This window comes from Montipora foliosa, chromosome 3, assembly GCF_036669935.1.
Source record: "Montipora foliosa isolate CH-2021 chromosome 3, ASM3666993v2, whole genome shotgun sequence".
Classification (NCBI taxonomy): domain Eukaryota; kingdom Metazoa; phylum Cnidaria; class Anthozoa; order Scleractinia; family Acroporidae; genus Montipora; species Montipora foliosa.
The window spans coordinates 13,670,059-13,697,558 of NC_090871.1; the positions used below are offsets into that span (position 1 = coordinate 13,670,059).

Genomic DNA, 27,500 nt, shown 5'->3' on the forward strand with positions numbered 1-27,500 from the left:
AAGGTGAATAATTGCTTTACTTTAGTATAATTGCGTAGATGATAATTGAATTGAAAGATATGCATTTTCTTTAAAACAATTAAATTTCCAAGAATCACCTACGATATTATGCTGAAAAATAAATAAAACCACTCCTGGCTTGCTGGTATGTCAGCTGATAATGTCCTTGGCTGAGAGATTGATCTCAAAATTTCACATTTGCCTTTCTCAACCGCGGACATCATCAGCCGACATCCCAGGGGTTTATTTAAAAAATAACGGTTTACACAAGACTTTAAATTCTTTTCGGATAAGGATTATAAACAGTAGGCCCCGTTTCACAACCCTCATCCATAAACTCTGTGAAAAGTTAAAAGATCTACACTTTCGACTACCCCTGGCCCCAGAGGTTCTCTTTCTCGCCGGTTCCCGGCTATCTCGCGGCTCAAGAAAAACCAGGATAACTTTCGACGATAGCAGGGCACCAGAAAGGGCACTGCTGGCTTGGCAGTGATGCCTCAAAAAGGCCTAAGTTGTACGAGGTCACCTAAGCAAAAACAGTCATAAGTCAAAGGGGACTTTGCCTAGTGTTGCAGCATGCTGAAGGTAAAAATTGAAAATACGAACGCAACACCAAACACGAGATAAACAATGAAGCTTGCAGGTCCAGTCGTACAAAAAGTAAGTACTTTTTGGCTTACATTTTATCATCACTTTAAAGACCTTGCACACTTTCTCTGAATTTCGTATTGACTTAAAAAAGAAGGGACAAATAGTTCGAAAAGAAGCGTTTAAATTCGAGATGTGGGTTTGATTATGGAAGTCAATTATAAACCATCTATTTACAAGCTTGTACATACGTAATTGTACGTGAGAATTTGCGTTCGTTTCAGCGTGGACAAATTTGTCTAATTAGTTGTATTTAATGCTTCGTGGACGAAGTTGTCTTGAGATGAGATTTCTCGCTTTGTCCTGTTCGTTGTCTTCACGTTTTCCCTGGAATCAATCAACCAATGAAAATGATCAAAAAATCACAGACAAACTGCTGATATCTACAGTAGTCTAGAACTCTGCGGGCTCAATCGGATCCCTGAACAGAAGGAACCAGTTTTATTCAGTTTCAATCGATTTTAAAAATTGAGGCTAATAATATCTAATTTAGGTTGTTTACCAGCATTACGAATCATGGAAATTATAGACTTTGAATAGGGGGAGGTCACTGAATAAGGCAAAAAAAAAGTAAAGTCACACAGGGGTGGAGCTCATCCCGGTTTCATGTAGCATGAAGAGACTGAGAGTACCCTGGATGGGATCCTAGTCTAATAGCAGTACCTCACTGAACAAGATACGTGAAAAAACGTGGAATTTGGGTGACCTTTGACAGCTTTCAGACCGTCCTTTAAAGTGCCCCTTCTATTTATTTTCAAAAAGGGATGCATAATCTGGTGAAGATTAAATAAAGAATTAAGTAAATCCATCGAATCGTCGCGAATATGTTGTGATATGTTCTGATTCACAGCCGCGTGAAAGGAGGTCTGAAACCTAATGTATTTGTGACGTCGCAGGGTAAGCGAATTGCTTTTCTTTTGAAACGCTCGTAGGAACAGCTGGACTTCATCTGAAGTTTCTGGCCTTAAAATCTCTTTAATTTGTCCTTCAGGAAAAGAAATAATTTAAAACCACCAAAAAATATCATCAAACAGTACAGATTCCATCGAGTCCGAGGCTCTCTCAGCGAATCGCTTCCCAGCTGACGTCACAGACCAGACTCGGATCCACGATCTCCTGCAAACTCGCCGGTGAACTAAAGTGGCGCGTATTTTCAGCAGAAAATCGAGGAAATAAATGTAACTATAATTTTTCACCAACGTGGTCAGGAAAAATTTTTTTTTGACTGCAAACAAAAAAAAAAAAATGGGGATTAGGAGCAATCTAAGAAACAAGAAACTCACTGGTTTGGCTGGAGAAAGGACTGCCGTCAAATCTGAAGGTTTCCGGAAAAGTCTGCCACGCTTTTTTGTCGTCGACTGGCTGGTCTTCGGCGGAACGTTTTCCGATTCTTCACAACATCTCGCTGACTTTGTTGTTATATCTGTAAGAAAAACGTCCAAAAAAACATGACCTAACATCTCAAGCCAGTCATGCCAATGCAATATCCTGTGAAATGGGAAGAAATACCACGTGACCATTTGTGCAAAAGCGTGACACAGTGGTACGCGTGATGCAACTCCATGTAACTGCCGGAGAAAGTTGCGGCAGTTGTGAAAATATAAATCTCAAATTACGGGAAAATGATAAGTGTTACTTAGTGACACTTGCATTTTTCGTCAGCCACTTTTGAAAATGCAAGACTTGGCGATCGTTTAAGGGAATTCGATTCCAACAAGCTTGTGACGAAGAAAAAGAAAACAGCACCTGCAGCAGTTGTATTTTCTTCAAAGTCCTTAAGAGACCTTCTGTTTTCCGCCACGTTTTCAGTTTCCGGTTCATCCTGTACAAATACAAGAAACAATCATGGACATTTCAGAACGTACGTTAACACTAACATTCCCTCTGTTTCTCCTTCAGCACGAATTCATCTTTAAAAAGCTTGAATTAGTGCGAGACGAGATCATTTCACTTTTTTCCCCCAAAAAAGTGAGAAGAGAAAGATCCGTTCCCCACCAATCTTACTGATGAAGATTTGGAGCTCATTAGTTTACTAGCGGATTCATCCTTCATGTTTTAAGAGAGAGAATAATTTTCCCTTTTTACTGTCCAACATTGAGTGCTCAAAAGGCTTTTGTGTCATCACTAACATGCTCCATTTTTCCCTCTTGAACGCTCGGTCTCCCACTAAAAAGTCATTAATTAAGATGCTCAGACAATGCTCATTATACAGAGGCTTATTTTTCAATTATTAATCCTATCTGTAATTTTACCGTGTGTTAAAACGCCAAAAACCTTTTTGGGAGGAATAAGCGCACAACTGGTATAACAACATGTTAACGAAGTAAATTAAATAGGTTAACATTTTGTATATCCTCTTGCTCTTTTCGTCTTTTGATAAGTGAAGAGGCTAAGTAGTTGACTATCCCTTGAAAGTTCCTGGATAGTGATCCGCTTAAATACTTAAGTGTTCGAAAAATGGTGCTATAATGTACAAAAGACTAATTCTCAATACAGTACTAAGAATGATTGCTCTTTATTCGCTTACCATATTTGGTAAAATTTTGACAGTTGCTGGAGCTGTTCGTTTAGAACGACTTGAGCTCGATCTCCCCGTTTTCCTAGCAGAAGTTCGAGTAAGCCTGGAAAAAAACAAAGACCCATATTCTGGAATGAAATTACCGCGGAACTTGTTGAACTAATTGGCTCAAGACTATTGCTCTGGTAACAAGGAAGGATTACGTTTTTGCAAACGTTGGCCGTGTAGCACTTATATTTGAACAGACTTAACTGATTAGAGTGTAATGTGAAGGGCTAAGTATCCACCCCATGTAAACCATGCGAGCGTTAGGCCTACTAATGGAAATGGGCCCACCTTGTAGCTCAGTCGGTAGAGCAGCGGTGATCTTGGTCGGTTTTTCTCTGTCCTTGTGTGGGCCCATTCCATTAGTAGGACTAACACTCACGTCGTTCATATGGGGTAGAAGCTTAGCACTTCACATTATACTCTAATCAGTTATTGCTTTGGTAAGTTAAACTCACAGTTTTCCAGGTGTAAAATCATCATCACTCTGTTCCAGTTTTCCTTTTTTTGAGGACAATAAGTTCTTCTTGACCTGAAACAATTGAAGGCCATGAGAAGTAAGAATTGTTTATCAGTGGGTGTACATTGAACTAGGCCTCCTAATGGTCGTGAAATTCCCCTGCGCCTCAACCTGATTTCGAGGAGTATACACCCTTTTAATAAGTCTAATATATGCCGTTTTCCGCTAATGACGTCGAACTCTTCCTTTGAAATTTTATTTAGAAATGTACAAAGGTCTAAAACTTTTCCGATTTCTTTTCTTGTTTGAAGCCTTTGTACATTTCTGAATAAAATTTAAAAGCATGAGTTTGACGTCATTAGCGGAAAACGGCATATATTAGACTTATTAAAAGGGTGTATAGGCGGTTCATTATTACGCCAAGGCCGCCATGTTGGTGGACGAAAACAAACATTAACTCATTTCGGTTCGGAAAAACCTGAAATAACAATGACCACAACTAGGCTATCTGAGCCCGCGAGACTAAGCACCCCCAGCAAACCATTGTTTTAACGAAAACCGCTGGTCAGCAACCACTGTAACCATTGTAAGTCCCAAGAGAAACTGGAAAAAATGTTATGTATTTTCCGAAGTGGCCTATTAATATCTATTTGCCCCCTTAGCAACCGCGGCGGAAGCCTGGGACTGAATACAAGGCCTCTCATGAGCTTTGTTGAATCAAATGTCGAAGTCGTGTTGAAACTGTTATCCCACCCCAGACATCGGAATGAAGAGGAGTTTGCTGGAATAAAAAAAACTACCTCAGCTAAGGTCAAATCGCTGCTGTTCCTTTTCAATGACTTTTTCTGACTGGATCTCACCGCAGATGTTGGCGAATTTTGCGACGTCTGCTCAATGTCTGGATCCTGGCAAAAAGAAAAATAAGATCAAATTCATTGGTGTTGGCAAGTGGTTTTGATCATCACGTGAATATAAACTAGTTTTCTCAAGAAAGATATCGCGCTTGCAAGAACTTCAAACAACGCAGCCCTTAAATTCAATTGTTTACATTTTTTCAGAATTAATTCCTTCATCCGTTGTAATAGCACCTGCTTGCGTGTACTGATCCCTTGAGAGAGGTCTTGCAAATATGTAGTTTTGGATTCAAGGGGATGTGTACCGGCATTGAGTTGATTTTGTATAGTTTTATGACTCGGCTTCGTGGCAATTGAATCTCTGTCGAACATACATAATTCAAGTACTAAACAACAGAGATAAAATTTGAAAAATGTTAGGCTGAAGAGGTTTCAAAACTCCAATTGTAATTTATTTTAATCTTCTTCATTTTTGCTTCCAGTTTTGTTTGCTGTTTTATTCAAACCTTCCTTCAATGTTTTTAGCAGTTATGTAGTTATTTTTACGTTTCGCTTGATTTAGTTGCCAGTTTCCAGTCCCCGCTTTGGAAAATATTCTTGACACAGCCCTTTTAAGAGAACTTTTTGTGAACGTTTGGTCATCAACTTTTTAGTGCGCGATAGCCCTTCGTTTAGTTCATTCATTTAAGGCGTTGCCACACTCGGCAACTTTTTCTTGGATTCGACTAAAGCTCTAGTATGGCGACAACGTTTCTATGAGTGTTGTAACATTGGCCAACGTTTTTTTTCGATTTGTCTCCTTTTCAATGATGAAGAGTGGCCAAAGGAACATTGCAGTGGCTAATGGCACAAACCGTTGGGAAATGTACAAAGTAGCCTGGAGCCTGGAAGAGACTCTTCTTTCTGCAACGGTTATCTTCAACTTTTCACACAACGTTTTTGGCCGTTGTAAGATGTATTACATAAGACAATATTTGGTGCAACTTGTCTCGTCATGGGTTTCCATTTTGCCAGTTCTCACCGAGTTAGACGAATCACTTTTCAAAGTTTCTGTATTTTCCTTGCTTTCGTTTTCGCTTTTTATCTCCTTTAAACTCCGGTCCTTGTCATCTAGCTGCTTTTGAAAATCCCTCTTCGTTCTCCGTATTTGTTCTTCCATTTCTCGACGCATCTCTTCGCGACATTGCTCACGGACAGTGGAGAGTTTGACTTCGTATTCTGCCTTGTTCGCTTTAGCAACTTCCAGGGCTTCACGCATTGTCTTCATTATGTTTTCCCGCGAATCACTGGTTTTTCTGAGCTCTTCGTCTTTCCTTTGCAGCTGGTTCTCCAGAATCGAGCGATCCTCCTTAAATGGTATTAAATGAATGAAGGCGTTAACAAAAAATTAACATATTTGCTTGGCTAAACTAGTAGGAACCATTACTCTATGGCAAGCAATTCTCAGGATAAATGGAGCCCTCTTATTGGCTAATTTACGGTCAGGATTTTACAGTACTGACCATTACCATGGAAATGGTCCGTTTCCATATTTTTTCTCTCTCCCAGGAAATTCAAGTTGAACGAAACACAAAAAGTTTTTTAAAAAGTGGAATTTAATTTTTTCATCACAAAAGTAAAATTATAGCAAGGGGGAATTTAGTTTTACATGTAGAAGGTTACCGTTCAAAGATGGCTGATGGGAGACACCATGAAATAAACAACTTATTAACCTCACTTGCTCGGGACCGTACTGAGGAATGTTGACCCTTGGTCGCTGCCACGACTTCGGGTCATTATTCCCCAGTACGGCCCTAGCGCTCGGTTAATAAGAGGTTAATATTTCCTTTGACTGCTCAGTACTACCGTGGCTTAATTAAAGAAACACTAATTTTAGACCTTAGTTAAAACGACATTTTTTGCGTTGGGAAGCAAGATCTGCGTTTGCAGCAAAGTTTTTCCTGAAAGTCAAACAGGACCGAAGCGTTTGCGTCAGTAACATAAACGAGACTTCCGTGTATCAATACATCATGATGATTTACCTTTAACTTCTTTATCTCCTCTGACAACTTATCTAAGCGCTTGTTTTCTTCGCAGAAAGTCAAAGTCTCCTCTTTGAGATTCGCAATCTCAGTTTTCTTTCTTTCAAGTTCTTTTTCGGCAAACGAACACTTTTCTCGCCAAGTGTGCAGTTCAGAGGAGAGAGATTTAATCTCGGCTTGGCGATCATCGATTTCTTGTGCTTGATTTGCCATTACGTCATCCTGCTCCTCTAAGACTCGTTTCATGTTAAACAAAGTTTCCTTTTCCTTTCCAGAATCTGGCAAACAAAAAGGTTTAAAAAAGTGGAATGTGGTTAAAGACGAACTACAGTGGTTGCGGTTGAATGAGGGAGTTAAACACTTGTGCTAAATCAAGTGCTATTCTTCAGTGTTTCCCTCTGGGGATTCAACACACGAGAGAGTTGACGCTTGAGTAGTGCCAATACTAGTGATACACTTTGTTTCTCTCAAGTGTGACCGCAACTACCCTGGTTGCCAGAGGTCTTCTCGCTCACCAGCGGCGAGTCACTCGCTTTCGCGGCTTCGCCGCTCAATAGTCTGTCGCCCCCAACGAGAAAAAAACCTCTGGCACCCAGGGTAGACCGCAACTAGTGATGCATCAAATTGCTGGTTTTCACTCAAGACGTTGGCGGCTTTTTTGGCGGAAGCAAAAGAAAACGTTTGCATCAAACTCACCAGACGTAACGAGTTCCAGGTCTTTAGTCACGGTTTTAAGCTTTTCTTCCAAAGAATCTTTCTGTCCGCGGAGTGGCTCCAGTTCGTTTTTCAGCGTGTGGGCAAGCTTCTCCGATTTCTGCTTTTCTAATTCCGAGTCTCGAAGCTTTTGCTCCAGGTCATCAAGGGATTTGTTTCTTTCTTGGATGGTCTTTTGCATGTTCATCATGTCCTGATAGCACTGTAGAATAGCAATATTTAGAGAACGCGTCTTTTATTTAATAAGGAGTTTGAGAAACGAAGACGGCGACACAACGCTACAAAATAATAACGTCATTGGTTTAAAAAGAGCAAATAATCTTGCGGCTCACAATTTTGACGGTAACGTGAGCATGCAACTGAGAATCTGCTCTTCTCTATTAAATTTTTTTTTTAACTGCACGTACCAATTTATTTTTAGGATAATTCGCTCACATTGTACGACGTAAACGAGGTTGCAAATTGCGGATGACTTACGATAGTGCAAAGTTTTTAACGTATATTTTGAGGTGACGTCGCAGGGAGCTTAAAGGGGCTAGGTCACGCTATTTTAGGTAATTGTGTTTCATTTTGTTAATTGTGAGCTCTAAACGTCAAATTGGCAGAGCAAGAGTCTTTCATTTGCAAAATCACGGCCACATAACAACTGACAATGATTTTCCAGCTTTGTAAATGACATTTTGATATAGATTGATATAAATTTGAAAAAAGGTGGGCCGACGTTTTTCAAATTTACCCAAATTCAATCCACTTCAATCCTCTCCAGTTTTGTCCATCCATGCCGTCCCTTCTTGGCCTCCCTGTGTTTTGTTAGAGTTCTTCTATAGTTTTGAACAGTTATTTTGATATTTTAGTTAATTCTATGACCATTCGATCAGTGCTGAAATTGACTAAACTTGGGTGACCTAGCCCCTTTAAGCACGCGCGTTTTTGAGACGCGGACGGCAACCGGAAGAGAACATTTTGCGTCCCAGGACAGTGGTGTCTCACAGATTTTTTATACTTATCATCTCTAATGGAGAAAAGATACTCGGCCATGTAAATGTGGTTGTGTGAAGACAAGTTAAAAGGGGAAAAAGCTCATTTCCGGCTGCCTTCCGCGTCTCAAAAACGCGCGCTCTTAAGCTCCCTCATCCCAATAGGGAGCTTTAGCAACGACGACGGAAACGGCAACGAGAACGTCGTCGTGAAATTGTACGTGAAGAATACAGGCTTGGACGGCATTGAACTCCCAGACCTTTGCAAAATAATTGCGGTGGTATACCAATTGAGCTATCAAGCCAATCAGCAGGACTCAACTGGTATCCTTTCGATCCCAACATCCAATGTCAATTCTCCTTACTGACTGCCATTCATTACTTTTATGTCAGTTACGGGAATTGGATGATATATTTAGACAAAAGTACCCCAGGACCCAATTGTTTGGATAACGCTATCCACCGGATAAATTACTATCCATTGGACAGCGCAATTGGTTTTGTTAGTGTTTATCCACTGGATATGAGGTGGATAGCGCTATCCACCGTTTGAACAACTGGTGCCACGTGGTTAATTTCTTTGTTCTCGTCACCAGCTTTCTACTTGACAATGTCTTGAGCTTGTGAGGAGAAAATTTATATCAATCACTCTTCGGAGTGAAAGGGGTAAACCTCTTCATTCGCCCATATTGTACAACGTGAACGAGTGAGAATAATAGCCATGAGCTGAAAGGAAAAAAAAGCGCATCTTGAAATGACCGCCACTGTCGCCGCTACGACTTCCACACAACTGACCCGTACACTCTGTCACGTAAACCCGCAGTTTTTCGACCCTCTCACAGTACAAACGCTCCTCTCCACTATCGCTCCACGGTTCTCTCACGTGTCGTTGTCCGTATATGGTAGTAACAGTAAACTAATTAGATTCTCTCCGCCCCCTTCCGGAGGGAGGGATAGGCCTGTAAGGGCCGATTTACACGGTACGAGTATTGTCGCGTGCGACAAGCGTACGACTTGACTTACGATTGTCTCAGCGCTTCAAACCATGTTTTATTAAAACGCTACATTTTTTTCTGACGTACACGACAATCGTAATTGAGTTGTAGGTTTGATTTACACGAGAAGAGTCGTGTCGTAGGCCTGTCGTAAGCTTGTCGCATGGGACAAAATCGAACCGTTTCAATCGGCCTTAAGGACTAGTACATTATCAGAGAGGCAAAAAAACTCCCAAAGCGCCATGTGCTTGAGGTCTCCAGTAAGTTTGAACCTGCCTCTTACCGCTAAGATCTCTCTGGCGATAGAGTCTTCCTAGCTGAGGGGTAGGACGTTAATAGCACCATAAAAAACTACCTTCTCTTCAAAGATCATGTCAGGTGGCGAGTACCTTTAAAAATGGAGGTAACAAACTTGAAAAAAAAAGGACCTAAACCATAATGAAATCTTTGTAATGTTCAATCGATGTCTCTTAAGATCTTTTCTCTTTCAAGTAAACTGCCCCTTGAGTGTCGAACAAAAAGGAAAGGGTAGTGAGCAATTAATCAATAAGAATGCTTACTCTTCAGGAACACCTTCTCTTGGCTCGTCACGCAACATTCCTCAAAGAAGACTGCGCGACAAACCGCGAGTCTTGATGGGATTTATCGAGTAAAAGACAGTACCTTGTCTAACTCCTGGGACTTTTCCTGTTCGGCGGTTTTTATGAAGTCTCTGAGTTTTGTCACCTCTTTCACCTTCAGTTCAAACTCTTCATTTCTCTTGCCCAACATGGAGCGAGCTTCGTTCACTTCCAGTTCCAGCTTTCCGATGGCCTCCTTAGCCGAGACAAACAAAAAAAAGAAAACATTCAATTTGGTGTGCAACATACTTGGATCCAGGTTTTCAATCGGGAATATGGAGAGTACAAACTGTGGATTGATTGATGTAAGCACTCGCCTCCGACTGTTGCAGCTAAAGTTTAAAACATGACCGATTGCCAAATCTCCGACACTTTCTCCCAAATTTTCCAGTTCTCCGTGCTCAGCAACTTATGCGATGCTGGCTTGCGCAGCTTGCGTAGCAGGCGGTTTGGTGAATTTTAGTTGACCTTTGAAATGTTATTGACTCGCGAAAACCTGGACTGGTGTCAAAAGCAAAGCGAAGGTGGAGGGGTAGGGGGCGAAGAGAAGGAGCAAGAAACTCCACAAGATTTTCGATACTTCCGTTCGCCAGCGAAGGGAGAAATTGTTGTTCCTGATTGGCTGATAAATTGTCAAAAAATCCGTCTGTCAGTCAACATTTACAGGTCCTTTTCATAAAAGTGTAAAGACAAAACAGAGCCGACGATCTGTTTTCAAAAAATCTGGAAGCTTCCTTGGGGGAGCTAGGCCGGGATTTTCTGGTGTTCTTAAAGCGGTGAGAGCAGAAAGACGTTGTTAAGAGGTGATATTTTGGAGGTTTAATCCCATGGGATTCGGAAAAAGCTTCAAATTTCTGCAGAAGCAATCACACCTTTGAGATGTATCGATGACCAGATTAAAGGGGCACTGTCGCGCTATTTTAGTCAAGCTTCAAAACACTAAAAGACGTCCTTGCATCAATGAAAACCAAAAAAATAATGCCGTAGTTTTGTTGCCAATGACCACTGAGGTGCACTAAAGCTATTCTTTGTTGTTTGTAGCCAAGGATGGAGAGGATGGAAATAACTTAAGTTTGGAGACAGTGTCTTCAGAAAGACACCAAAAATTAAATACAAATCGCTCTCTTGTCATAAATATATTTGACGTCTTGTCAGTGGGTTGTCAGGGATGTTGTACGAGTGAGCTAAAGTACTAATTTACATTTTTACCAATTTTTGACCTAAAAATAGCAAATGAAGCATGACAGTGCCCCTTTAAAGAAGCTGAAGAATTCAGGGCTCACGGAAACCTCTTTATCGGCTACCATCCATTGGGAAATTCCACCTAACTTTCGCATCGGTGGAAGATGCGCTGGACAAGGCATTTCTCCAAGTACCCGAAAGGACATTCTCATAACTTCCACAAAAGATTGTCGCTTATTATTGTCGACAAATCGCACACAAGAGAAACAAGGACAGGGAAACGCTAACGGTGAGTTGAAATCTCAGTTCGATATTGTAAAATTTTGCCACCAAATTAATTCTCTACTCGCACAAATCCCATAATACAGTTCATTTTGGGAGGTTATTGCATTTAAACAATGGACATCTAGTCCAAAGAGTAATTGACTCCCTTTGGTTTTATGAAAAAAGCCAAAAATTGAGAAGACACCTACCTTAAACTTCTCACTGGCACTGGAATTCGCTTCCTCAAGATCTTTGACTTTCTTTTCAAGGCTTGGCACTATTTCATTTTTAAATTTTTCTCCGTCGGCTTGAAAGCGAGATCTAGCTTGATTAGCACTCCACAGCTCCTCTTCTAATTCCTGAACTTTCTCTTCGGATAACGACAGCTTCTTCTTCCCTTCATCAAGCTCAGAAGATGACTTAGCTACAGCGTTTTTTAATTCCTCCTCAAGACTTTGAACTGTGCTTTGCTTCTCTAGTAGTCTCGCTTCGTTGTTTGCTAACTTTGTTTGGAAGTCGACAATTTTCGAATTCTGTGAATTGATCTTCTCTCGTAAAATCTGGATTTCTTCTCGTTTTTTCGCGGCGTCATCTCTAACTTCCTCAAGTTCCGTACTTGCATCTTGAAGCCCTTTCAATGCCTTGGACACTCGTTCGTTGCCTTCCCGTCTTAACTGCTCTAACTGTTCATTTGCTTCCTCAAGTTTACTGTCCTTGTTCGCTAAAAGTTCAAGGTTATCCTCTCTTTCTTTATCTGCTTGAACAAGCCGTCTTCTCAGCGTTTTTAACTCCTCCTTTGCGCGCAAATTCGGTTCCTTAGGAAACTTCTCCATTTCACTTAACTGCCTCTCCTTTTCGACCAGCGACAGCTCGAGTTTCTTTATGGTGTTATTTCTAGCAATGACTTGACTGTTTTTCTTATCGAGAGCTTTAGTAGATTCCTCTAACTGCTGTTCCAATTCCTTGACCGCATATTGATTCTCCCGCAGCTTCTGAATATCCGCTCTACACTCTGCTAATTCTTCTTCCAAAGCAGTTATCTTTCTGGTGGATTCGCTTTTTGAGTTTTCCAATTCAGTAGACTTGAAAAGGATTTGCTCTTCTAATTCTTTGATTCTTCTTCCCTCCTCTCTGGCTCCTTCTTCGTCTTTTCTCTTTTCTAACGTGTCTCCACCTGAAAACAATTCCGTCTTCATCCTTGCCAAAAGTTCGAGCTTTTCCTCCAGCGCCTTCTCGAGATCGAAATCTTTCTTTACGTTATCGTCTTTAACAGTTTGCAATTCGGCCTCCATTTCGACAATCTGCCTCTTACTGTCTTCCAAGACAACTTGTTTGTTGGAAATTTCCTTCGCAGCGTTTTCAAGATCATATGCCTTTTCGTCTCTTTCCTTTTTCACCTCCTGTAGAAGCAAATCTTTCTCTTTGCATTCGCTTTTCGTCTTCAACAGTTCCTCTTTCGCCTCGCGCACCTCTTCTTTGACCTCTTCCAGTTCTTTCAGTAATTCATCCACTCCCCCTTTCTTCGTCTCTTCAAACGGAGAACTGTTCTCTTTGTCCTCTCCCTTCGCAACTTCAACCATCTGCCTTATGGCCTCGTCTTTTGATGCTAGATCCTTCTCTAAATCGGCAGTCTTCTTCTCGGCAGTTTGCAATTCATCTTTTATTCTTATAAGTTCTTCGTCGTTGTCAAAGGCCTGGGCGACATAGCTTCTCTCTCGTGCCAACTCATCTCTTGTCTCTTCTAATGACCTCACGAGCTCTTTCATCAACGATTCCTTATTTTCTAAATTCTTCTCTGCATCGGAAAGTTTAGATGAGGCAAGTTCTAGAGCTGCTTTCAATTTGTCAATCTCTTCAGCATTTTCCATACGCTGTTTTGCCGTTGATTTAGCGATTTCTAGTTCCTTTGTTAGATGCTTCAGCGCCTCGTCCTACGTTAGAAGACAAAGGATCGCATTGAAGTTTTAACGAAAGTGATTATGCCACACGTGTATGCATAAGTCGCGTACCATAACTTATTCTTTTTCCCTTAGCCTGCGAGCAAGCTCTTTCGAGGGGATTGGGGTGGGGGAGGAAAGAGGGAATAGGGTTAACCCTAGCCCTTTTCTCTCTTTCCTCCCTCACCCCTTCCCTACCCCGAGAGAGCTTGCTCGCAGGCTATTTTGCCTTTGTGGTAATTATCTCAACAACCCTCGTAAACATGAACACAATTAAGAGCAAATTGTCTTCTAAGGCGACGCTTCTGGAGATCCAAAACTGTACGCACCTGGTTTTTAAAAGAAGCTTCTTGTTTATCCAGAGCCGCTCTCAATTTACTCATTTCTGCCTCCTTCTCCGTAAATACCTCTCCAGCTTCTTCTAACATCTCTTTCAGCTCATTTGCTTCTTCATTTGCGGCATTTAAATGTGATTGAAGCTCTAGCACCACCTCGGAATCTGCCGCCTCTTCCCTTCTGCTATCTTTCAACTGTTTCACTTCTTGGCGCAACTCGGCAATCTTGGCGTTCAAGTCATTGATTACGTGTTGCTTGTCCTACAGAGAAAGAAAAGAAGGAGTCCCCGAATGATATTTATTTTTGAACAGAAGAAGTCATATAAATGAAAAAAGCTTTGCAACTTCACTGATACATTAATTTTGTTTACCAAAAAATTGAGGTGGAAAAAACATTTCTTTCATTGTCAATTCTCAATCTTTTTACTGGGTTGCCAAACCCAGTCGGAATCTCTGTAGCGTTTCGTCGTTTTCTTTTTTCCCGTGTCGGTAAAAGTCTTGCCTGTCGCTCCCCTGCTAAGTGGTATCTTTGTGCATAGAGCTTTCTGCTCGTATTTTCTTAGGATAGAGAGGGTAGTGGAAATGCGTAGATTTCTCTGGTGGACACAGTAGAATGAATAAACTTAACCTGCAATGGCGTCGAAAGTCATGTAACGGGAATGGCGTTTTAGTGGATCTTTGAACAAAATATACCCTTATGAAGGTCAATAATGGCAAGTCAATTGGATATTGAACAAGAGAGGCGTTGGAATCTTAGAAGCGACGAGTAATGGACTTCGACAACAATCTATCGCCCGTCGAGCCGAAATGAAAGTGAGCTGCATTTCAAATATTTTACCAAGTGTGCTGTTACGTAGAACACTGAAACCAAATGGAAAATTCTCTGGTAACTTATGGGTTCAACAAAGACAGAGAACAAATCGAACACCTTAAGTGGATCTGTGATCAACTCTGCACAGTCTACAGGTAAAAAAAATAATTGGAAATGTGATAGCTAAGAATTATTAGAAAGAAAGCTTGTCGTCTATTTTGTGCTTCATTATTCAAGGAAAAGGTACTTCATGAAAACGGTTTGATCCTGGAAGTTTAGTTTGTTGTAATATTGCGCATATTTGACACGATTGAGTATTTTCTCTTCACGCACGTAATGAAATACGAAGGGGTTTTTGCGTCTAATAGCAAATATGTTGTTTGTTTCAAAAAATTGTTCGCTGGAAAAGGTGGCCTTTATGAATTCATCATGTTTTATAATATGCGAGCTTAACTGGATAGTTTTTATGGCAATAGTAAAGCATTTTTGTGTCAAAATGAGGTTAGCATCTTTCTGTTGTGCTAACTTAATTAAATATAAATATACATTTTGCATCGTGAGTTTGTTAATCTCGTTAACCAGCAATGGCGTCGAAAGTCATTGCAACGCGGATAGCGTTGTAGTGCATCTTATGTTGTTTGTTTCAATAAAATGTTTCGCTGGAAAAGGATTCCGTGATATTTTCTGCCTTTGTGAATTATCATATCATGTTGTGTATTGAATGTTCGAGCTTAAGGTTGAAATGTGATACGGGAGGATATCTTTAGTATTGCTCACGAAAATAAACAGGTCTGTTGGAAGCGTGCTTGAGTTTCAACAAAATGAGCCCCAAAATCAGCAAAAAAATGTGACGCCGATGAATAATAAAGTAGCTGCTATTTCCAAAAAGTCGGAATTACCTGGTGATAAATAACCTTGTCTTGGAGAGTAAATTTTTGACTTAGGAGAAACAATGGTCGACCCTCAAGTGTTTGGGCGATTGTGATCTTTGTTTTGACTTCGCTCATTTACTGTCAAACTTTATAAGTATAACACTTGACAGAAAAAGAAACTTACGAAAACCCGGTATCTTGCCATCATTTGACACAGATGCTTCACTGTTTGGCGAGTAAACATGCCGCGGTAACTTAATCACGGCGCCCGCTGAAGTCCGGCGATGTTACTTTCGATTTTGCGATTTATTTGTGCAACCAAAAGTACAATGACACAATTGAACGTAGCAAAAATCTCCCAAAATGTTTGTCGCTGATCGTAACTTTTTATATTCTATATTCACGGTTCAAAGTTAATGTTGTTTTGATGTCGTAAATATGTTATTCTCGAGCGACCGTCCTGGAAACTTCCTTCTACTTACTAACGAATTCTTAGTAAAAATCGGCCTACAAGACTACCCAAACTTCTCCTTTTGCAAAGATGAACCAGAAAAACTTAGTCACCTCTTTTGGTCCTGTCCCAGAGTGACCGCTTTTTGGACCTTCTTAATACAACGCCTTATTTCGTCTCAGATTATTCCAGAAAACTACCAATTCAATCTTCTTATAGCATTAGGTTTGATGCCAGACTCCCCCAAAAATCATTGTCAAATGAATTTTCGCCTCCTGTTAGCAAGACCTTATATCTGGATTTGTAAAAACAGTAAAACGCTACCAAAGGTAGAAGGCCTTTTCAGATGTCTTAAGTCGACCTATCTATTTGAACAAAAGGGTGCGGGCACCTTACAAACGAAGTGGGAACTACTGAAAACTTTAATTTAGAAAACCGTTCTTTTTTCTTGCTTCTTTTACTTTGATAAGTCCCTAAACCAACAAATCCTTCATCGCCTTTTCACAACAGCCTTGCAACCGACAGCCTGTAAACTTTAATGCTTTGATTTCCTTTTCAGTATGGGAAGCAATGTATACTGTTTTACTGTAAATATGTAAATATGTTTATCCTGTAAGTAAGTTGTTTGTTTTGTGTGTGTGTGGAATAAATAAATAAATTAATTAATTAAAAAAAACAAAAACAAAAAAAGACTTCCTTCTGCTCTTTCTGAAAACTGTGTATCAATTTACTATTGCATCAATATTTGTTTTTGCATAAAGCAAGCTAACAAAATCTGTACCTTGCTGAGTTCGCATTTGTTGGCGTTAATAGTATTTTCGGTCCAATGCTTCTGTTTTACGAAGGGGTGTATGTTTGAGGTCACCCATCCAGATACTAAATAGGGCTTAACTTTAGTAGACTTTAGTATTACAAAGCTGTCAGATGCTCAGAGGGCACGCTTAAACTTGTGGTGAAAGAAGTTGTGAGAGAGCTTGAAAATTATCAACATATCAGCCCAGAAGCCAATGTTTCTCACTTCCCATGCATTTTCTTCAATCTTTCGATTCTGGGTTCAGTACTTTGCTAGTAACCACATGCCTTCTCAGGCTATTTACCCAAGACTTCTACCATGGCACTTCAATGATAGACAATACCAAAACAATATCGTGCACTGTTAGAGCTACATACTACGCAAGGACAACTTGAATCCCCTGGAAGACAACACACAGCTCAGTTGACATTTTATATGGAATAAATCGCTGTGTTACTTCACTACCACACATAAGCACTGCGTGTCTATTTTTTCTAAAGAGGACAGGAATTTCTTCTTTCTCACAAATGATTAATGAATAGGCCGGTAGCCAGGTTTTTAACCTCAGAAAAGGATCTGTTTCGTCGTACGAACGTGTGAGGACCTGTAAGCCAAAGGGCCTCTGCTGGTATGACTTCTGGGTGACCCCTTAAATGGTCTTAATGACGCCCCAACTTGAAAAAAAATTTTCTGGAACGGTGCACGTACCACAGGCAACCCAGTGTACCCTCACGGAGGGTATAGTTTTGTAAAAAATTAGCGTACGTTTCTCGAGTAACATAAATGTAAATGCCCGCCCCCCTCAACCCGGTCCGTAGCGGGGAATTGGAATTTGCTGCCTGTGAACAGAGTAAATAGCCCCCCCCCCCCCCCCCCACCTTCCGGGGAAATATTTTTGGTCCAATGTCCCTTCCCGCGGGAACTTGAGATAACAAAGAACATCATAATAAAACATAAAAGAAACAAATTTTATGCTCTTTACAAATCACTATTCTTTCAAGGGCAAATTTTGTTAAACAGTTATCTTTTCTTTGTCACCTAAGAAGAAAGATAATATATGCAAAATTACCATGCATGCGGCGTGAAAAAGAAACCGCCGATTCCATAAGCGTATAGGAATTTTTTTTCCAGGTTGTGCGGTGAACCATTTGCCAAAAAATTCTCGCAAGTGGCCCAAATTTTTACGAAACAGTCGAAAAGAAGCGAGGGTCATACGATGTACTAACATAGGCTCACAAATTAAGTGAAAATATTCTTATAGATACATATGTAAGTTACATATGTATCTATCACATGAGCTCATAAAAAACGTCAAAAGAAATAGCTGTCTCTACCATTTCGACGACATCAATGATACGATCCATGTCATTGTTGACTACAGAGTTGGCTTCCTGACACTTGTTATAGTTCAATTCTCTCTTTCATAGAACATTAAAAGAGTCATTTCACGACTGAACTATAGTTATCACTATTCTTCTTCTTCTTCTTTCTTCTTCTTCTTCTTATTATTATTATTATTATTATTATTGCACTAGGATGTCCACCCACCTCAACTTTCTTCTGCTCCGCATCTAAGAACACATTTGGAATCCATTCCTCGTCGTCTTCCTCTGCCCGCTCGACCCGGGTTCTTTTCCTGTTCTTTTTTATTGATTGCGTTAACAGTTCTATTCTGCGATCACACTTTTCTTCGACAGCGTTCACCTCCATCTTGACACGTTCGCTGCAACCGGATGCGCATTTGTCAACGTCTCATTTGCATGCGCATTATTAAGAAAAAGGCCCTCAGCCCATAACAAAGACATTATTGTCTTCTCTCCTAGGCATGTTATTATTTTTGATGGTTTCGAAAGTTTCCTATTAACCACAACTGGCAGGCATTGAGCCTAACACCGCGAATTTAGGGGTCACCTTCCGGAAGGCAGTGTGGCCCTGTGGTTAGGGACGCTTGCCTTGAAATCCGGAGTTCCCGGGTGCAAACCTCGTTCTGGCTACTCGATGAATTTGTTCCTGGTAGTCCCTGGTTCATCTCGGCCACGCTTGTACACTGTAAATGGCCAACTGGTTTGCCTTCGGCCAGTTGTTGTTGTTGTTCAGATCTGTCGTTTCCTTGATTGTGTTTCACACAAAAAAGGAAAGGAAAGGAACTTTATTTAAGTGTCTGATCTTTTAGCGCCATAGAACACTAATCGGGGACACTGTAAATTGAAATTAACAAGTTAACGCAAATCAAATCAAATTTTGGTTTTTGAGGAGAGGGGAAACCGGATTACCTGGAGAAAAACCTCTCGGCGCAGAGTAAAGAACCAACAAACTCAACCCACATATGACGCCGAGTCTGGGAATCAAACCCGGGCCACATTGGTGGGAGGCGAGTGCTCTGACCACTGCGCCATCCCTGCACCCCAACTTTTCATTGGCCCTAAAAAGCCCCTCTGGGGAATGGTCAATTAAGTATGTGTTGTGCTACTTCTTTTTAATGCTCTACAACGCATTTTGTGACGTAATCTCAGATATAACCGACGCCACGTCACTGGCTTGCTTCCGTTCAACGATTGCTACTTTTCCTTTGTTTTACGTCGGCGCATTCAGTCAATTCTCGGATAAACCTCCCACTGTTTTTGCCTACCTGTACGCGTTTTCGATGGACACTAATTGCTCTGCCATCTCTTTGCATACTTCTTCTCTTATCCTGACTTCTAAAGTCTGCATCTTCCGCTTTTCTTCGATCAACTTTTCTTGCAGCATTTTCACCACACTGACAAGTTGCTAAGAAAGTGAATAACAAAATCAGCGCTGGATACATACATGTACACGAGTGCCGCACGTTACACACAAACCCTGACTGCCGAGTCGTGTCCCCAGAGCATGCGCATTTCCGTCAGAGGCAAACGCGTTACCGTTTATCACTGACGTGGGCAGTGCTGTTAAAACAAGAATAAATTGTAGGAGCAGAATGTGCAGATAATTCAGATTTTAAAGGAACGAGGTGTTATACAATGTATTCTTCCGATTCAAATGAGATGCAAGTTGTTTTCTGAAATTGTGCGTTGTTTGAAAACGAGCCTTATAAGGAGAGGTTGCACAGAACAATTTCAATCAAATTTACAGCACGTACCTGCTGATAGACGCTCTCTTTATCGCTTCCATTCTCAAATACTTCAACTCCAACATCTTCATCTTCATTCACTTCCTCTTCCTCCAGGCCTGTAACATCGCCTTCAGGGGCAGGGGTGCAGATTGCACCGTTAGCCCAGGGAACAGACAGCCTAACTGCCTTGGAGCGAGGTGTAGGCACCAAGGGACGGGTCTTCTTAGCCGGTGGGGGAGGAATGTCCACTGGCTTGGTGACTTTAGTTGTGACCTGCAATAGACCGTGAAAAACCACTTTGCACTTTGCTTAAATTAATTAAAGCAGAAGGTAAACTTCAGGCTGAACTATGTGTTTTGCAAAGTGAAAAAATTTCCGTTAATTTTAGCTAATTACTTGGATATAAGCTTTAAATAACGAGTGACTTTGTAAAAGAAAGAAACAAGATAGAATAAGAGCATTATCATGCTTTTGTCACAAGCAGCAACCTTCCCTTTTCCGCATCACAAAGATAGAACAAGAAATTGAAACTTGTCTCCTAGCTATTTTAATCATTTTCCGAAAAAAATTGCAATTTGCGAAAGTCCGCTATCACCCTAGACTGCAGGCAGCGTTGTCATCCTCAAATCCTACACCTGAGGGAAGATGTATATGCAAATTATTCGCTAAAACCGACAAGGGTTCGCTTGGCGTGTGTCCAGGCTTTGAACGTGCGCCGATCGCACAAATTAGGTCCACGCGCTCGCGTACAACAAGAAAGGAAAGACAGAGCTCGCCGTCTAATATGTATGAGTTACTAACTAAGGTTGTTAGGTCAAGAAGGCCGGATATTGGCCAAGTACTTTTTTTGAGAGTTATGGACCGAGACGGACGCCCCTTCCCGGCGGGTTTGGGCGAGAAGACGGATGACATTTCAGAATAATGACTAATCTTCTTTACATTGATTAATTTACTTTTATCCGTCGATTCGTTTGCTAAAACCAAATTTTCGTCCGTGCACATGCAAGTGCTCTACAAATCAGGTAGACTGTAAATCGAATGTAATCATTATCAATGTAAAGCAAAATTATTGTTGTTTTTTGATGAGAGGGGGAACCCGGAGTATCCAGCAGAAAAACTCTCGGAGCTAAGCAGAGAACCAACTTGTTCATCCGGACGACCAAACTGCATCAAGGAAGTGGTTCATGACGTAGGCAAGACACGCTTATTTGAGAAACGTAAGGAGTCAAAGCACCCGGATGAAAAATTCCTGAAAAGTTTCCAGGGTTAGAAAAAATACACACACGGGATAGACCAATTCGGCTAACTCAATGTTGTACCCAATTCAAATCTCTCGGAGTTAAGATTCTTTGTGTGTTGAATTTGCATGACAATGAAGCATTCACATTTAAATGAGATGGAAATACTTGGAACAAAATGTTTTATTCCCAAAAGATTTGAATTGGGTACAACATTGAGTTAGCCGAATTGGTCTATTCTGCCTTAATTTGCGATTTTATTTACAGTAAGTCAGTCTCCCCAAAAGCCCTTTACACGGTTAGTTTTTCTCATTTGCGTTACAATGTAATCTAACGTGGATGCGAGGCAATTTCGGGTTAAAACTACAAAATAGCCCGAAATTGCCTCACATTCATGCTACATTATATTGTTATGCAAATGAGAAAAACTAACCATGAAAAGGGCTATTAGTAGAGCAATTGTGTGCTAAACTTGATACATGTAAGCTTGAGACTAGAATAGACTTATCACCATCATCATCATCATTGGTCATCATTATTAGCGTAGCTCCATAGCTAAGAAAATTTGGTAAACTATTCATCCGAGAAATTGCGGGTGGTGACGTCTGCGAACGCCCACCGTACACTTTTGCGGGGCAGGGAAGGGATTTGGGCGTCAGCCTGTCGGGGGAAGGGGTATGACTATGTTGTATTTTCTTGGCGGGAAATCACGCAAGAAATGGTGTGGGCATTGTCATCGCGTTCAAAAACTTGTTTAGTTTAGGAACTTGTGACATTTGAGAAAATTTAAGCGAAGATAGCCTCGAGAGAAGCCGAGGCAGGAGAAGAAGAAAAAATTTCAATGAAGAACACCGTTAAGTTGAGAAAAACAGAGCGAGACAAAACATTATTTACAACGGTTTGCTTTCAGGTAAGCTTAATGTTTTCCTTCTTAATTAATGCATGCCTCGCTGTCTCACATATTTTGTAAACCTCGCTAAAAAACGGAGAAGGCCTGAAAACGTTTGCATCTCCGTGTTAAGAGAGAGATTCTGGCACATTTCAACAATTACACACCACGTCGCCATTCAAACTTACAGCAGATATCATCGGTGAGTTTTCTGGTCATCACTGTCTATTTTGTCAGACATATCATAACCGAACTCTCGACGCCGCATAAACTTATATTGGATTGCAGTACCATTATCTGAAACAAATGCACTTGCATAATGCAAGCATGTTTAGGACAGCCAGATAATACTTAGAAAACCGGTTTGATAAGCTCGAGCCTGCGATTTTCGCCAAAATCTCCAACAGCGATTGAGTTATAAGAATCTTTTGTCAAGCGGTTTTGTGGCCGGCTACGGTTGCTTATTTTGGAACTGAATTCACATTACTGTGCCGACTATCCACACTAAATTAATACCTCCCGATTTAAAGGCTTTTTGTGTGAAATGGATGTCCAGTCGTGAGCTGCTTTGTTTGACTGTGAAATTGTAGTTGAGTAAGAGAATTACTACGCTTTAATTAGTAATTTTTGCTGTTGTTCTAAACTGAAGAGAGAGGGTGTAAAGATTATCAGTCAAACGGAAAATGTTGTGAAAGAGATTAAGTGCATGCAATTTCAGTTTTAGTTGTTGACTAAAATTGTTGGTTATCGTTTGCAAGGCTTGTTTGTTTACTGCTGTCAGTTCAGAGGTGTTTGATCACTGCAAACTGTAGGCAGAAATGCCGATGAATTTTGTACTTTATGCAGAAGCATATAATTATTTCCATTTATTATATAGATATTGATGAAATACCAGGATTTCTCCTTTTACTAAAAAATCATATCTTCACCGCGCGCAGTGAACGTATCATTTTTATCTTTCACATGTGAGGATATCGCTGTCGTCATGGTAACGAACACGATTAGCCAATAAAAGGCGAGCTTCCTCTTCATTGTACGATACTTTTGTGCTTAAATATAATTCTTCTCTACTACATTAACATTTTTATTGCAAATTTTACATTATCATGATTTGTTTTTCATAACTTTCATATCTTGTTTCATCTTACACAAGATGCGTGTTTTAGTGGTTGGTGAACAATTTTTCATCATTTCGAAAATGAATAAAACAAGTTGTTTTAAATCTAGACATTTCATCAATATATATATAATAAACAGAACATTACATGGCCGCTTAGGGATACGAATTTTATCTTCTCGTGCTGAAAGTATCTCTCACTCGTTCGCTTCGCTCACTCGTGAGAGATACTTGCAGCACTCGAAGATAAAATTCGTATCCCCGCGCGGCCATGTAATATCCTCTATGTACACTATATCGCTTTCTGGGGTTAGAAATGGGAGCTCCGCTTTTAGGCTTGGCTAAATCTTTATATTATTAAATTCAGTTACCTTTTTGGCAATGGCTGAAAACTTCATGACATGAAATGTTTCGTCGAACATGGACGCACACATGTTAACATTGACGATCATTGAAGCGCGCCCTTTACCGCAAAAGAATCCTTGAAATAAACGCGTTAGCTTGCTTTCACGGAATGGGATGATTAACGGCTGACTTCTGCAACAAAAGAGACGTAGTTCAATAATAATGACTAGGTCGTGTTGAATTGGGATTAATGATTGAGAGAAAACCGTTCTTGGTTCTTTCTTTCCACAGGTATCCCAGTTACATGTAACGCTCAAGAAGCCCTAAAAGACAAGATTATTTCCCATTTTTTACCATAACATGTGAGGCGAATTCTCTAGAGTAGCCAGAAAAAAAAATAGTTTACATGTACGTTTTGCCTTAAATCTTAGTGCTAACTTCGAACGGAATCAGAGAGATTCGCACATGTTTTTACGCGCTTTTCGCCGACCCAGGGGTATTTTCTTTGCGTTCTGAATGGCACATGTGAATGCGTGCGTCTACTGCGATTGCCCAAACTACTCAACAGGTGCTACCAACAAAAGTTATTAAAACTTACGGATTTCTTTGGTTATAACGGAGATAGTCTAGACATTTTCCCAAAGTCATAAGTGAGGTGTTGATGTTTCCAGCCTCTTTCAACCGATCTCCTTTGCTCTGTGTTTTGGAATAGCGCTCGGAACCGGCAAGATCTACGAAAGACAATCTGCAAAGAAGGAATTCAAAGACGTCCTTCATCTCTGTTCATGTACTCTGTGGGATTTTTCACTCTGTGACCTTGTGACCCATAGATTGTACTCTGTTTAACGCCAGACGCTTTAACAGTCATCAGTTACGAAGAATGGGTTAACTTTTGCAGTTACGAAGAATGGGTTAACTTTTGCCATTTCCCAGTTTTCCTTGACCCAGTTTCGCTAGTTTTTCAAAGAAAGGTTAAAACCCATTCATTTGGAAGGGGTTGAGTGCTGAGAGTTGGTTAATTGTCATATGTCCTAAAGGTTATCATTCATGATTTGGCCCACCATACTGCCTTTGCAATGGCGACATTCTATATATACATGTAATGCAATTACTAGGACATGACACAAGCAGCATTTTCAAGACCGAGGTCACAGCTTTTCGCTACACGGACCGACCCTGAGCTGGTAAAGAACTTATTTACATTTTTTCACTCTCTCTCTCTCTTACTCTCTGAAATCACCTTTGTAATTGCTGACTCGCATCACGCTTGATAGCGAATGCAGTAAGCGACTTACAAACTGAGCGTTTATTGTAGAATTTCATCATATGATACATGTTCAATCTGCACTGCCCGCAGTTAGCAAAAGCTAGTCGATGCGAGCAGCGGTTACACTTGTATAAAAGAGAGAGCACGTAGAGAAAGCTACGGTATTTTGTTGTGTTTTACAAACAATACATTGTAGAACGAACAGGTGTACACATAGTGTACAAAGTGTACAGTAAACTAAAATAAGTAAATATCATCTAAAATCAAATCAATACAAAGTGCAAATATGAAAGTTTATATTTTTAGACCCCTTTCAGTTACTTCCCAATCTGGAGCACAAAACAATAAGATTGCTTTGCATTTGAAAGGTTTGTTTCTCTCAGGGGAGAGAACAACCATTGTTTTGTCCTCCAGATTGGGAATTACTGAAATGGGTCAAAAAGGAAATGTCAAAAACGAGTGCGAGTGTGTCATCAGGGGTTCCAAACACAGAGCCCATAACTAGGAGTCTACAACTACATGGATCTGAAAGGTGGGGCACTAACAAAGAAACGTAAGAGTTCTGGCAGTTGTGAGCAGTGTTTGAGGAAGGACAACTGTGGAGAATGCAGCCAATGTAAGAATAGAAAGACTGGTCATCAAAAATGCAAGCTCCGGAACTGTATTTAATAGCCCATTTCCGAGTTGCTGCATGCCTCAGTTTCAAAGCGAGTCCTTGTGTACAACCATTCAGATGCAAATGGTTGCTCATTCCTATGCAAATCAAACTCATTTCTCTTTTAATAGTTGAGCACCAAGACTCGCCTCCAGACCGAGACGAACAGAAACTCGGAAATGGCCCATTGAAAAAGAAGCCGAGTAACGCTGGCGGCAAACAACGAGTGGAAGTCGACCTCTTGCTAGAGCATGGGTGTAATGAGCTGAACGACGTACCCATTTTGAATGGCTCGAATTCAACGGTTTTTGATAAACCTACAAATTGAGCAAACGATATACAACGCAGCAATGAAAACCATAGGTTCTGCTGGTCTGTCCGGAATTGATGCGGAAATAGAGAAAATTTTGAGCTCCAAAAACGTCAGCAATGAGGGAAAGCTTCTGAGAGAGGAGATAGCCGCAATAACCAGAAACCGGCTGACATTAAGTTACCACCCTTCTCTGTTGGAAAGCTACACTTCCTGCAGGCTCATTCCACTGGATAAGAACCCAGGAGTTCGAGCAATAGGTGTCGGAGAGGTATTGAGACGAATAATTGGCAAGAACCATATCTGCGTTCTTGAAGGAGTAGATCAAGTGGGCAGCCGGACTCCTGCAGGTTTGCGCAGGTCATAGTACTGGTGCAGAAGCCACCATACACTGTACACGCCATGGCCCAGATTTTTTATGATGATGGTACAGACGGAATCCTATTGGTTAACGCCAGCAGTGCGTTCAACCAAATGAACAGAGCTGTCGCAATGCATAACATCAACACGTACAGAAGTCCCTCTAGACTGTTCATCTTCATGGAGCAGAAGAGATCTTATCCCAGGAAGGGATAGCACAAGGTAACCCAAAGGCCATGCCACGGTACGCGATCAACACATCCATCATGATTTAGAGCCTAAGAGCGCGCATACCTGAAGTTAAGCAAGTATGGCTGGCCGGTGACTTGGCGGGAGGCGGCCCAATAAGCCAGTTTCGTATTCTCACGGTTAGACTGGATCTAGCATGAAATGGAGGCTACTGCGGGGAATAATTTGCACGAGAAAAGATTTCCCCACATTAGCCTCCATTTCATGCTTGATACAATGCAATCGTTAGAATACGAACCTGGCCTAATGAACTGTTAAACAACTGGTACAAGCTGTTAAGTCAAGAAGGGAAGAAATTTGGTTACCTGGTCAATGGCTCCAAAAGTTGGCTGATAGCTAAGTCATAAGATCTTGCTGACAACGGAAGGTCAACGACACTTTGAAGCAGTTGTTGGATCATCAAGTTTTTGGCATGACTTCTAAACTTTTTTTTACCTAGTATGAGTGTTATGCCACGATCTTTTTTTTTAACAGACAAGTGATAAGTAATATAAAAATAATTGTGCTGTGAACATTTTTGTCGAATGGCTGAGGTTAAAGAGAGGTAAAGGACTTTTCAAAGACCACGAACAACACAAGGTTCGGTTCATGCCTTGAGTGCAGACATTCCTGAAATGGATGCTCTGTCGCTGTCTCAGAGCATTACTAGTAGGGAGCTTAAGCAAGCGCGTTTTTGAGACCCGGGCGGCAACCGGAAGCGAGCTGTTTTCCCTTCTAACTCGTCTTCACACAACCACATTTACATTACTAAGTATCTTTTCTCCACTGACCTCGCTCACGAAATGTTCTTTTCCGGTTGCCGTCCGCGTCTAACAAACGCACATGCTTAAGCTCCCTAGTGTTAGGAAATTACGGACCGCGCGATTAACTAATAAGATTGCTAAATTCGATATCGAGCCCTCTAATCTTAGAAAAAAAAAAGTATTTGAGGTTCAGTGCTCTTCATTTAATGAACTGCAGTACACTTTCATACCTGCTGACACGAGCAACATGAGGATCATCCACATCTACTACACGCAAAACTTTTATGCTGAAGATGCAGTGACTGTGGAAAAAGGGGGCACTTATTTTAGTTCAGTGGGTAAATCTCAGGTGGCTGGTGAAAAATACATGTTCTGCATGTGAAAATGTGTGTAAAATAAGTGTGTGCACTTTTAAGTGCACATTTTGTGAAAAAACTCATCTCATCTCAGAGAGATAAATCCAATGACAGTTTAAAAACTTAAGGAATATTTAAAGCTAATTTCCAAAGTGAATAGAGGGGTTTACTGTAGTTTCCAAAGAAATTGTGGTCAGTGTTGCGTCAGTGGGGAAGTCAAACACAGAAATAGAAGATATTACATGTGAAGGTAACATGTTTTCGCGCGAAAACTCACTTGGTATTTCACTGGTGTCCATAAAGGGCGTTTTTAGTAACTACAGAGGAAGGCTGTCAAGCTCAAAAATGGTTCTTTCGTCACGTTTTTGTGATTAAAAACACAT

General features: G+C 40.8%; 1 protein-coding gene across 1 annotated transcript in view; it reads right to left on the reverse strand.

Annotated features, from left to right (window-relative positions):
- Positions 1-27,500, reverse strand: part of LOC137996834 (kinesin-like protein KIF20B) — a 34,257-nt gene that overhangs the window by 464 nt on the left and 6,293 nt on the right. Inside the window, exons 7-24 of the mRNA XM_068842432.1 lie at positions 26,992-27,063; positions 23,776-23,922; positions 23,204-23,369; positions 19,616-19,861; positions 19,127-19,266; positions 18,046-18,220; positions 13,565-13,831; positions 11,508-13,229; positions 9,896-10,048; positions 7,243-7,462; positions 6,547-6,824; positions 5,547-5,873; positions 4,472-4,576; positions 3,670-3,743; positions 3,176-3,269; positions 2,395-2,470; positions 1,932-2,071; positions 1-975 (exon numbers count right to left, since the gene is read on the reverse strand). The exon at positions 1-975 is cut by the window's left edge and continues 464 nt beyond it. Of these exons, the coding sequence (XP_068698533.1) occupies positions 892-975; positions 1,932-2,071; positions 2,395-2,470; positions 3,176-3,269; positions 3,670-3,743; positions 4,472-4,576; positions 5,547-5,873; positions 6,547-6,824; positions 7,243-7,462; positions 9,896-10,048; positions 11,508-13,229; positions 13,565-13,831; positions 18,046-18,220; positions 19,127-19,266; positions 19,616-19,861; positions 23,204-23,369; positions 23,776-23,922; positions 26,992-27,063 (4,486 nt within the window). The 3' untranslated portion in view covers positions 1-891. The remainder of the gene's footprint in view (positions 976-1,931; positions 2,072-2,394; positions 2,471-3,175; positions 3,270-3,669; positions 3,744-4,471; positions 4,577-5,546; positions 5,874-6,546; positions 6,825-7,242; positions 7,463-9,895; positions 10,049-11,507; positions 13,230-13,564; positions 13,832-18,045; positions 18,221-19,126; positions 19,267-19,615; positions 19,862-23,203; positions 23,370-23,775; positions 23,923-26,991; positions 27,064-27,500) is intronic.